Raw genomic sequence first — 12,062 nt, 5'->3', positions numbered from 1 at the left:
GGGGATCCCGGCGGTCGCACCCCCAGTCGCCCCCCTCATCGTCTCGAGACCCCTAGCAAGACTTGATTATTACTTGTCTCATTATCAAGTTAAATACCAAATAGAAATACTCGCACCCATATCAAACAGGAAAATACTGGCACTGTATTGGCACTGATTATAAACTCACAAGCTTAATCCCGATCTCGTCGTTGGTCTGCACTTTAGTACCTGCACCGGCAACCCTGAGCAAGGAAAACACGCTTAATCAGTAATGCATTAGAAACAACACAAAGGCGAGAGCTTTAGCTGCTTCCTATCGGCGTCCTTGCCCATCTCTGCGTCCCGTGAGGCGAGGGGCTAGGTGATGGCGATGACGGCTTCCTATCGGCGTCATTGCACATCTCTGTGTCCCGCGCGGCGAGGGGCTAGGCGATGGCGATGGCATCACGGACAGCTCGAAGGCGAGTACGACGGTGATGTGGACTGCTCCTCGTCCACTGTGTCACCCGTGCTGGTGAACTGTTTCTTTCCGCCGGGCAGATGATCTAATTTTGTTGTCCTTGCCATGCATTGCCGACAAGTCATCACAATCAAGCTATTCATCTAACCAAAGAGAAATGCACAAAAAATTCCGAAAGTGCTATTGTGAGCTCGAGCTCACAGACACCCTTTGCTACAGTACAAACGAAAAAATATTTAAAACATTAAACATTTATATATTTTTCACATGCGTGCAAATTTTCATGATAAAATGACATTCATGCAGGTCTCGTCGAAAAAAACAAAATCGATGCTCCAAAATGCTTCCAAAAACAGTTTTTTTGAGCATGATTTTATTTTTTTTGCTGAAACCTCCATAAATGTCATTTCATCACGAAAATTGGCACGTATGTAGAAAAAACATCAAAGTTTCTTGACAAAAAAATTCAGATTTTTTTGATTTTTTTTATTATTTTTTCGGATTTTACTATTCATCCGGAATCACTGGTGCCCGGGATCAATTCCTCTGCGTCCAAAAAATTCCATCTATTACAAAACAAAGAGGCACCGTCAAAGTTGTGCTGTACAGATTACTACACAACAGCGAACAAATTTGAGACAGCAATCCATCCAACCCCAATCCGGGCCACCAAACCAACACGGGGACCTACTCCAGATGTTTGATCTCGGACCGCAAATGAAATAGCCACTCAAACCCATAACCCTAGTAACATCGACGGGTATGAAATCCAAAAACGGCCAAAGGGATTGAATGAGAGTTACCAGACCTTCCTCTTGTCTAGTGTTGCCACTCAGATGGAAAATTCACGATGGATGATTTTATCCATTAGCAATAAAGAAGTGAACACCCGTCGTCCTAGGTACCAGGCAATCACTTCTCTCCAGGATATAGCATGACAACCATGCTTGCTCGCTGCTCTCTCCCCGTCGAGAAGCGGAACGGGATGGGGGGCGAGGCGACTGGGGGGGTGACTCCCCGGGCGATTCCCAGGGTGTGTCCCCGGGGGACCGCGGAGGCCGCCGCCGCGCCATGCCTCCCCGCGGCGGCTCGGGCGGGTATTGGCGGCCGGTTTTGGGCCCTGATGGAGTCAGACAACGAGGACGACGCCGGAGATGGAGACTTGGCGATGCGTTCGCCGCTGTCACCTACGCCTAGTTCTTTGATTGGCGATCTATTTCATGCAGGTTATGATGAAGATGCGGTCGCCAATAACGTAGACACAATGGTGCCGGTGGAAGATCCGGTGCGGGTGGGGCTTCACCCGGACGAGAGGAGGGAAGTGGTACGACGTGTCGTTCATCGGAGAAATGCGGCATCGACGGTCAGGCCATGGAAGGGCCCTATACCCAAGGTATGCCTTCCGAATCTTACTCTTTTCGACATGATTAAGCCGGAGTCGTGGATTACTGTTAAGAGACGAAAGAACGGGAAGCGGAGGGGCGTGCATCCGGCGCCGGCGGCGGCCATGGCGTCCGCAGAACCTTCCCAGATCGCTCAGATGCGATCGGCTCGTTTGAATTTTTTGGTGGGCTGTGATGGGCCGACTATGTGTCGGTCGGGGAGGCGAGGAGATGGGCCTGGGATGGTTGGGTATGTGGCCCAGGCTAGACCGGACCTGACTCTCCTACGTAGCGAACCTCCATGCACGAGCGCAGCGTTACCTCTTTCTTCTGCTATCGCGCCGTCGATTGCTAGCGCTAGGGTTCTGAGGCGAGGGACTCCGGGATTCCCAGCGTGCGGCTCGGGTCGGGCGAAGAGGATCACGCCTCTCCGGCCTATGGTTGGCCGCGGGGCGGCAGCGCCGCCGGCCAAGAAAACCGTCACGGTGGTCCCCTCGGGTCGGGGCGGGGCTGCGCCGCCGACAGATGCGGCTACTGGACGTGGGGCACCGGCGGGTGATGGCGCGGTGCCCGGCTTCCCTGGTCGTGGGGCGGGCAATCTGGGCACCCACCGGCCAGGGCAAGTGCCGCTGCTTACTTTGCCTGGACGGGGCGGGCCGAGACCTCCAGCACCAGGAGTGGTCGCTGCGCCGACGGCTGCGAGCCGGGGAGGGTCTCGGCCACCGGTACCGGGCGTGACGACCGGTGTGCAACCGGCCGCGGGTCGGGGCGGGACACGGCACTCGGCGCCGGGAGCTGCAGTACCAGGCCGGGGTGGTGCGGTCTCAGGAGCTGCACCTACTGTCGGCTACCAGCCTCGTGCCAAGCCTCCACCGCACTACGTCGCGCGGCCTGCGCAGGATCGTTCGGGATCATTGCAAATGAGACAGAACACCAACACGACAGAGTCCTATGACCCGCCCCGAGGTCAGTGGGGGGACGACGGTTCGGACGCGTATGGAGTTGGACAGCATCGAGGGTCTTCATCCACGGGGGGCGGCCGGGGCTATGCCTGGCAGAGTGACGGGTCTGCTGAGAGACCGTTTCTTGGCACGGCAGGTGGTTTTGTTGAGGGGGCCTCCGGCCCAGATCACCGTCAGAGAGGAGGATTTCGTGGCCATCGTGGTGGTCGGGGTGGGGGTCGTGGGAGGTTTCGCCGACCGCCCCCGCCCAGGGCAGTTGATCCCGCGGCATCTACAACGGAGGATGGTCATACTCTTACCGAGCCCCAGCCGATGGAGGCAAGTGTTGAGGTTCCTGAGGCTGGGATGGTGGAGGAGGTTACTGAAAGGGCGTCCAAATATGCTCGAAAGAAGGAAAGGATGCTTTGTTACCGCTGCGGTGAGAAGGGTCACTTCATTGCTGAATGTGTGGCCCAACTGTGCGAGACGTGTGGCAAGCCGGTACACGATTCCGGGGAGTGCCCGTTGTTGCGTGACCTGCCTCCGACGCTGAACATTTATGGAGTCTATTGTGCTGAGCTCATGTTTTTTGAGTCCCCGGCGGCAAGAGAGGTCCCGGAGGATACACTAAGCTTGACTACCGGGATTGTGAAAGCAACCCAGGGAGAGGTGACTGAGGCACAGATTGTGAGGAGGCTTCAGGAGTTGGTTCCCGGGGATTCTCAATGGGAACTGGTGCTTATCGAGGACATGTCTTTTAAGGTTGAGTTCCCAACTGTGGATGATCTGCAGAGATTATTGAGCTTTGGCCTGTGTCGAGTTCCTGGTACTACGTGTATCTTGGAGTTCCATGAGTGGAAGCAGGTTGAGCCTAAGGGGAAGCCGCTTACGCAGGTTTGGTTGCGGTTTACAGGGGCTCCTTCTAAGCCTCTGCAGGATGCTCGAGTGGTGGCTAGCATGGGCATAATGGTGGGGAAGACAGAAAAAGTGGATATGGCGTTCACACGTGCCCATGGGGTGGCCCGGATATTGGTGAGTGTTCTGGATATTGAGTTCGTGCCCGATAAGGTCAACTAGACTTACAGGGGAGTGGTGTTCCCGCTAGACATCGAGTTTGAGGACACGGATTTATTTGATGATGCGGTTAATGGTAATGATGTTGACATGCAAGACAGTGATGGTAATGCCGGGGCCAAGGGGGCACCGTCAGATGAGCCCACGCACGAGGGGTCTAATGGTTCTTCGCAGTTGCCCGGGGATGGGACCGGGGTTGAGCCTGCTGCTTCCCCAGCGGTACCCATGACTACTCTGCGCTTTGGGTCTTTTCAGCCAGCCTCGGCACCTCCCAGATTATGGAGTGACCGGGTAGATTCTGATGATTGTCTTGAGTACACGCTCCCCCCGTTGGAGTTCGAGAGGAAGGCCGGCTTTTCTGTGGGTCACCAGCCCAGGACTATGGTCGGAGCTACGGAGAGGAGCATGGAGGGAGCTTCTCTTGCACTGGCACCTCAGGCGGACGCGACTCCGGTGTCGGCGTCTACGGGCAGGGTGAGTCGAGGGGGGGGGGAGATTCAAGGCAGGTGGTCTCGCCTTCTTCCCACCCCACCACGCCCTCGGCGGAGTCAGGCACGTTGGCCCAGAGTGGGTCGGCCGGTACGAGGGGCGGGAGCCCGAGGCAGGAGGCCTCGGCTCCTGCCTCCCCGACGGTGGCGGTAACCACCGCAACAGTAGCGGAGCTGGGGGGGGCGCTGGGGCAGGAGGCCTTGGCTCCCCCTTCACCCTCGACGATCAGGAGGACCGTCTCTCCCTCGCTGATGGCTCATGTGTCGGAGCCTGCGGCTGCGGTCGGAGGAGGGCGCGGGCAGGCGGCCCCCGTCATCATCTCCTCTTCGCCCCTACCCATGACCAGGGTCCCTAGTGGGGGATTCCCGTCTAGGGGGATCGGGAGCCCGCTGACGCCTTCTCAGGTAACCCCGGTACAGTCTTCGGAGGGATCTATGCCAGGTGTTACTAGGGAGGAGGTGGTCGCGTTTGGCGGGATACCGGACCCGATTGCCGAGGGGAGACGGATGAGTGCTCGCATCCTGGACGTCCCCGAGATAGATGATATGCAGCAGCGGTGCGCTATGAGGGCGGCCAAGCTTCAGGAGGCTGCGTTTACATCTGGTATGTCCGTCAACTTATCTAATTCATTATTGCATTTTTCTAATGAGGACATTATAAATAATGCAAACCAATTAGGAGTTTCACTAGGTGCTACGGACAGTGAGATTACTGAGTCGGTGAATGATATTTTAGATCTGGAGGCGGAACGGGCTTTAGAGACTATTCGTAATCTTGCAGCAGTTAAACCAATGAATGATGATGAGATTAATGCGTTAGGGGTTAGAGTGCTTGATAGCTTGTGTGCAGATCTAGCACCCACCAACCATGACGCTGAGGAAGATCATGTTTCCCCAGAGAATGATTCGACTAATATTGGTGAACCCGGTCATGAGGACCGGGGGCCTGAGCTTGGTAAACCTAAGTGTAAGTGGAAACGGAAGATCTATCCCGATTCCACAGTTCGTAGGAGTGCTAGGATTCGAACTACCAAAAAATTCCATGATGAAATATGAGAGGAATTTTTTGGAATAGCAGAGGTCTAAAGGACTTGGCTAAAAGAAGATTCCTGGCAGAGACAGCTGTAGAAGAGAAGTTAGACTTTGTTGCTCTATCAGAGACGGGTAGAGATAACTTTGCACCGCAGTTTCTTTCCTCTCTGGTTGGTGGTATTGATTTTGATTGGCATTGCCTCCCTCCGCGAGGAAGATCGGGTGGTATCTTACTCGGTGTGAGATGCGATTCGCTTGAAGTCCGTAGTGTAGTGATGGACGATTTCGCGGTCAATTTTTGAGTTAGGTCTAAGATGGATGGCTTTAACTGGGCTTTGGTGGCGGTTTATGGTGCCGTGCAACCAGAGCTTAAAGCGGAGTTTCTCGCAGACCTTGTTCGAATCTATGGATCAGAGCAGCTGCCAATTTTAGTTGGAGGTGATTTTAATATCATCGGGAGGAGAGAGGAGAAGAACAATGATAACTTTGATGGCAGATGGTCCTTCATGTTCAACACCATTATTAAAAGCTTGGATCTGAGAGAGATAGAACTTTCTGGTCGAAAATTCACATGGGCTAACACTCTGCCAAACCCAACCTAGGAAAAACTTGATAGAGTTCTTGCAAGCGTGGAGTGGGAACAGAAGTTCCCGCTGGTTACGGTGCAAGCTCTTTCGAGGGGAATATCTGATCATACCCCATTGTTCGTGGACTCAGGGGAGCCGAATCATGTGGGTAACAAGAACACCTTCTCCTTCGAGACGTCGTGGTTTGAACGGGAAGGGTTCTTAGATTTGATAGCCAGGGAATGGGTTAAAGATGTTCGAGGCAAATCTCCACTTGAGAGGTGGCAGAATAAGATTAGGAACTTGAGAAGTTTCTTACGAGGTTGGGCTAAGCACCTTAGTGGTGTGTATAAGATTGAAAAGGATAGACTCCTTACTCTTATACATGACCTGGACATTAAGGCTGAATCCAACATTTTGGCACCAGCAGAGCTTCAGGTTAAAAATGAGGCGGAAAAGAGGTTAAAAGAACTACTCCGCGAAGAAGAACTGAAGTGGGCTTTACGTGCTAAAGTACGTAGAGTGGTCCAGGGGGACGCAAACACTCAGTTCTTCCATTTAATAGCTAATGGCAAACACAGAAAGAAGCGAATATTTCAGCTTGAGCAGGATGAGGTCACTATTTTAGGTCAGCATAACCTAAAAACATACATAACCGACTATTATAAGCAGTTATTTGGACCGCCGGAGGAGAATACAGTGTCCCTCGATGAGTCCAGAACTAAGGATGTGCCTCAGTTATCGGCTGCTGATAATGACATTTTAGTTGCCCCGTTCACGGAGAAGGAGGTTTTCGATGCCATTGCACAGATGAAAAATAATAAGGCTCCTGGACCGGATGGTTTCCCGGCTGAGTTCTATAAGAAGTGCTGGCACATTATTAAGGGGGATCTTCTACCTATGTTTCATGATCTGTTCTCTGGACAGCTTCAACTATTCCACTTGAATTTTGGGACTATCACACTACTTCCTAAGAAGACGGATGCGGTCAGAATTGAGCAATTCAGGCCTATATGTCTCCTTAATGTTAGTTTCAAAATTTTCACTAAGGTCGGGACTAACAGGCTCACACAGATTGCGCATTCTGTGGTGCAACAGTCTCAAACCGCTTTCATGCCGGACAGAAATATCCTTGAAGGGGTGGTAGTCCTGCATGAAACGCTCCATGAAATCCACTCCAAAAAATTAGATGGTGTGATTTTTAAAGTGGATTTCGAGAAAGCGTATGACAAGGTCAAATGGCCATTTCTCCAACAGTCTTTGCGTATGAAAGGCTTTGATGAAGCCTGGCGCAGACAGGTTCAATCATTTACGCAAAAAGGTAGTGTGGGAATTAGAGTTAATGATGACATAGGTCACTATTTCCAGACACATAAAGGCCTAAGACAAGGAGATCCGATGTCCCCTATCTTGTTTAACATAGTGGTGGATATGTTGGCAGTCTTGATAGGAAGGGCTAAGGAAAATGGTCAAGTAGGTGGATTGGTGCCTCATCTTATTGATGGAGGTGTTTCTATCCTACAATACGCTGATGATACAATCATCTTTATGGAGCATGACTTGGCTAAGGCAAGAAATATGAAGCTGGTGTTATGCCTATTTGAACAATTGACCGGGTTAAAGATAAACTTTCATAAGAGCGAGCTGTTCTGTTTTGGTAAGGCCAAAGATGAACAGGATGCTTATAGGCAATTGTTTGGATGTAAGTTGGGAGAGCTACCATTCTCATACTTGGGAATTCCTATCCACCATCGTAGGCTAACGAACAGAGAATGGAAGTGTATCGAGGACCGATTTGAGAAGAAACTGAGCTGCTGGAAGGGCAAGCTCATGTCATATGGAGGCCGATTAATCCTTATTAATTCGGTGCTCACAAGTATGCCGATGTTTCTTCTTTCGTTCTTTGAGGTACCAGTTGGTGTTAGGAAGAGACTGGACTTCTATAGATCGCGGTTCTTTTGGCAGGGTGATGAGCTTAAAAGAAAATATAGGCTTGCTAAGTGGGATATCATCTGTAGACCGAAAGACCAAGGGGGTCTGGGTATTGAGAATCTAGAAATTAAGAATAAATGCCTTCTTAGCAAGTGGTTGTGGAAGCTTTCGTCGGAAAATGATGCTATATGGGCTCAAATCCTTCGCGGCAAGTACCTCCAGTCAAAAACCTTGTCACAGGTCACAGCAAGGCCTACCGATTCACCCTTCTGGAAGGGTCTCATGAAGGTCAAGCAGACTTTGTTTAATAGGACAAAGTTTGTTGTTGGAAACGGCACGAGTGCACGTTTCTGGGAAGATACTTGGCTCGGTGACACACCCTTAGCCATCCAATATCCCTCCTTGTACCGCATTGTTCAACGACGTGAGGTGTCCGTTGCATCGGTCTTTCAATCTATCCCCCTTAATATACGGTTCAGACGAGTGCTAGCGGGCAATCATTGGGAAGAATGGCTCCGTCTGGTTAGGAGACTGATGGCAGTGCAGCTTTCTCAACAACCCGATGAATTACGCTGAAAATTGACTAAGTCTGGAGTATTCACGGTTAAATCAATGTATATTGATGTAATTAATTTGAACTCCATTCCTACGTCCAAACATGTGTGGGATGTCAAAGTTCCTTTGAAAATAAAAGTGTTTATGTGGTTTGTCCATAAACAAGTAATTTTAACTAAGGATAATTTGATGAAGCGTAATTGGACAGGATCTACTAGGTGTAGTTTCTGCGATCGGGATGAGACTATTAAACACCTATTTTTTGATTGCCCGCTGGCCAAGGTACTTTGGCAGACGGTCCACATTGCTTTCAATATCAAACCCCCGACTTCTGTTTATGCGTTCTTTGGGACATGGCTTAATGGGTTTGAGTCTAACGTAGCGAAACATATTCGGGTTGGGGCTTGTGCGTTGTTGTGGACTATCTGGAATTGCAAAAATGATTTGGTCTTTAACAGAATATCATGTATACAATTTTTGCAGGTTTTATTCCGGACTACGGCACTGATTCGTTCGTGGTCGCCACTCACCCAGACGGAGGCCAGGGAGCATTTGGTTACTGGGTCTGTCCGCTGGGAGATGGTAGCTCGGGATATCTTCGACCGGTTTGGATGGCGGTCATGTAATAGGATAGGTATTTAGTGTTCCTATCTACTTTACCCAGCCGGCTGTGGCATCTTGATTTGGCTAGTTGTTGTTTCTAGCCTTTTTTTGGCTCTGTGTGAGCTTTTTCTACTTTTTTACGACCATTGGAACCATGTTGGCACTACTTCTTTTTTAATATGAGGGCCGTATGCATCATGCTGATGCAGAGGCCGGGGTTTCTCCCCCTTTTCGAAAAAAAAGAGGAAGATACATGTACTTTTAAAAGGGATATAGCTCCTGATTGGTCTTCTTCTTCTGACTGAAGTTTGATTTTGCCCTGAATATATGTGCAATGGTGAGCACTGCACTTACTTTGCCAGTCCCTGCTGCAATCAAATTTGTCATCATCAATAGACCATATTCCATGAATACTCTCGCTTACTCAAGGGGATTAAAATTTAGGGGTCAAACAATTTCAGATTTGGGGAGAAAATCAAAGATGAATGTGTAGCCGTGAAGCCTGATGCCCCTTGCTGTCTTGAAGTTGCTGCACCATAAAACAAATATCACTGCATTGTTGTACTAATCCAGACCAAACAAATCAAGTGAACAATCCTAATCGTGCCATACTAATCCTGAACCTCCTGCTCTTATATTAGTGACCTAAACGCTTTTATATTACTTTACGGAGGGAGTAGATGGCTGCTCACATATCTAAATGCTGCATTTCTTGTGATTCATGCATAGCAAAGTTTCCTTGCAGTATCTTCTAGAACCAGGAACAACCACTGCATTGTGAATGGCAATGAGAACTGAACCTAGGTACAAATCGATTTAGGGATAGAGGGCTAGGACAAGAATCAGTAAAATTCAGAGTTTCAAATCTAAGTCAACATCTATTATTCCTGCAGTTCCCCTGCATCGTGGCTTCGGCATCTACAAGCCCAAAAGATCCAGCCCCTCATGGTGCACCTACTGAGTAAGCTATCTACTGTAATTATATATATGCATGCCTCTCCTTAGTTAATCTCAACTCCAGCCTAATTTGATGTGTGTTGTGACATGATCTTCAGGTCTGCACCATCCTTGGAGTGTGCCTGATGATCCTGTCGCCAATTAGAGGGCTCAAACAGATCATCTTGGATTCCAAGACATGCAAATTCTACTCATATTCTACTTTCTACCACACATTTTGTCTTGTGGAAACTGCATGAGATCATTTGCGATATTTACTAAAAAAATCTCGTGTCTTGAAAAGGAAAAGGAAAGGAAGATCATTGTACCCCAGATGGGATGGTAGAAAAACTAATCTGGCACAACGCCCAAGCGACCCTAGCATCTAGGATTCATTGCCACGTTATACAGACAGTGACTAAAGGAGGCTGACAATACAATACTTTGGTTCATACATTACCAGCAGTATCTTGGCCAGCGGCGTCAGGCAAAGAACTTGAGGTCGCTGTCGGCCATGACTCCCCAACGCCCCAGGCCGAAACAGGAGGGTAGGCGCCGTCAGGCTATGACCTTCGAAGCCGAGGAGCCATCCCCGCCTCTCCAACGGCAGCAGGGAGCGGGACGGCGTTGTGTTCTGCTCAGGACCCAGCTTTCATCCACCAGTCGCGCCACCGCGCGCGAGCTCAGATCCGGAGGCGCGGGAAATGGCGAGCGGCGGCGTCGGCTACCAGCTTCCAGACCGACGACGCAAGGAGAGGAGGAGAAGGACGTGGAGGTGGATAAGTGGGAGGATGAACATGGGAGAGACAGCGTGCGGCGGTGGGATTGGGGGAAACGAGAGCCTAGGGTTTTCAACGCTGGTTCTTATATCGACGCGGTAAAACCAGCACAGTAGAAGGACATGTGGACACAACGAAAAAGCGCACTTGAAGCGACTCTTATTGTGTTTGATTTGCATATGGGATAACTATTGGAGCGATGATTTTAGATATAAAATGCCCCAAAAAAGAAACGGTTTCTTGGGCCGTTGCCCTGTTTTGGGCTGCTGTTCAAGGTGGGCATTGAACATGGCCTTTTTTGCAGCTTTTGCATGCGAGCAATAAATACCTTCGGTAACAAAGCACCGCGGTCCAGATTGCCAGAGCATCTGGACTCAGGAGCCAAATCGCCATAGAGTAAAATGCACTGGCGGTCATTGAACTTGTATCCATAGCTCACTTTGATCACTGTACATACGAATACAATCAATACAGTCACTATACATGACTTCTGATTACTATACGGTCACTGTCTCACCGTATAGACTCGTATTTATCCTGTTGACCGGTCAAATAGCAGAAGTGGCACCTCGTCACCTCATTTTCTGGCTTTGTCTATGTAGGTCCTACTTGTCAGTGGGTGAAACAAATCATTAAAGAAACTAAAATTCTGCGCAATATGTAATACTGAGTCTGGACGGGGGCGCCTTAGGTGAGATGCCCAGCGCTGAACGTGCACGTCGTATTCCTGTCTCCACGACAGCAGCATGACCTCCATTCCCGGCTCCGTCGTGCCTCGAGCAGCTGTCGCGCAACACAAGCTACGGGTCGAGCGTCGGCGCCACGAGCGCTCACTCCAGAGGTCACCGACGGCCGGCGTGGTGATGGTTGTGGCTGTGGTGCTGCGGACGACGGCGAGACAAACGTGCAGCTGGAGCGGAGGCATGAGTTGCAGGGCGGGCGTCAGACGTGGCGAGCTGACACGGACGTGCAGCCGGCGCGGCGACGCGAGCTACAGGGCGTGCGTGGGCGCGGCGAGAAGTACAGCCGGCGCGCGTGCATGCGCTTGGCTCGCGGCGTCTACAACCGCAGGAAACGGGTCGAAAGGTTCTGTCCCTGGCGCGTGTGTTGTGTGTGTCAATGACCGCCAGTGCTAATGTGTACGTGCTCTGTGCTAATGTGTACGTGCCTGCTGTGTGCCTGCGTCGTATATGTAATAAGTGGTCTCTCTTCATATATTTAAAAGAAAGTTATATGTGCTCAGTTGGCTAGTGTGCATAGGTTGCACCGGGAAGGTCCCTGCGCATAATTTTAGTTTTTCTGTCATCCACTGACAGTTGGGACCCACGTACC

The 12,062-nt window shown here is 50.4% G+C and overlaps 1 protein-coding gene and 1 long non-coding RNA gene across 2 annotated transcripts; one reads left to right on the top strand and one right to left on the bottom strand.

The window, feature by feature from the left end:
* The first annotated feature begins 1,386 nt into the window (after positions 1–1,386).
* Positions 1,387–9,165, top strand: LOC123137122 (uncharacterized). The gene is made up of 2 exons (XM_044556724.1): positions 1,387–1,835; positions 8,896–9,165. The coding sequence occupies exons 1-2, from the start codon at positions 1,428–1,430 to the stop codon at positions 9,052–9,054; spliced, it is 567 nt and encodes a 188-aa protein (XP_044412659.1). The 5' UTR covers positions 1,387–1,427; the 3' UTR covers positions 9,055–9,165.
* A 200-nt stretch (positions 9,166–9,365) lies between these two features.
* LOC123137123 (uncharacterized) lies at positions 9,366–10,880 on the bottom strand. The gene is made up of 2 exons (XR_006467766.1): positions 10,412–10,880; positions 9,366–9,544 (listed from the first exon to the last, which is right to left on the bottom strand). It is a non-coding gene; the product is annotated as an uncharacterized lncRNA (long non-coding RNA).
* Positions 10,881–12,062: the final 1,182 nt, after the last annotated feature.

This window comes from Triticum aestivum, chromosome 6B, assembly GCF_018294505.1.
Source record: "Triticum aestivum cultivar Chinese Spring chromosome 6B, IWGSC CS RefSeq v2.1, whole genome shotgun sequence".
In the NCBI taxonomy this organism is placed as follows: Eukaryota; Viridiplantae; Streptophyta; class Magnoliopsida; order Poales; family Poaceae; genus Triticum; species Triticum aestivum.
Note: the sequence above shows the minus strand (reverse complement) of the source record. Positions and strands in the feature narration are given on the sequence as shown.

What these genes read in the sequence shown, in the direction of transcription:
- LOC123137122 (XM_044556724.1), top strand. Translation starts at nt 1,428, where the DNA reads ATGGGGGGCGAGGCGACTGGGGGGGTGACTCCCCGGGCGATTCCCAGG. An exon ending in GGAAGGGCCCTATACCCAAG is followed by an intron (nt 1,836 to 8,895) that starts GTATGCCTTCCG and finishes CAATTTTTGCAG; the next exon opens with GTTTTATTCCGGACTACGGC.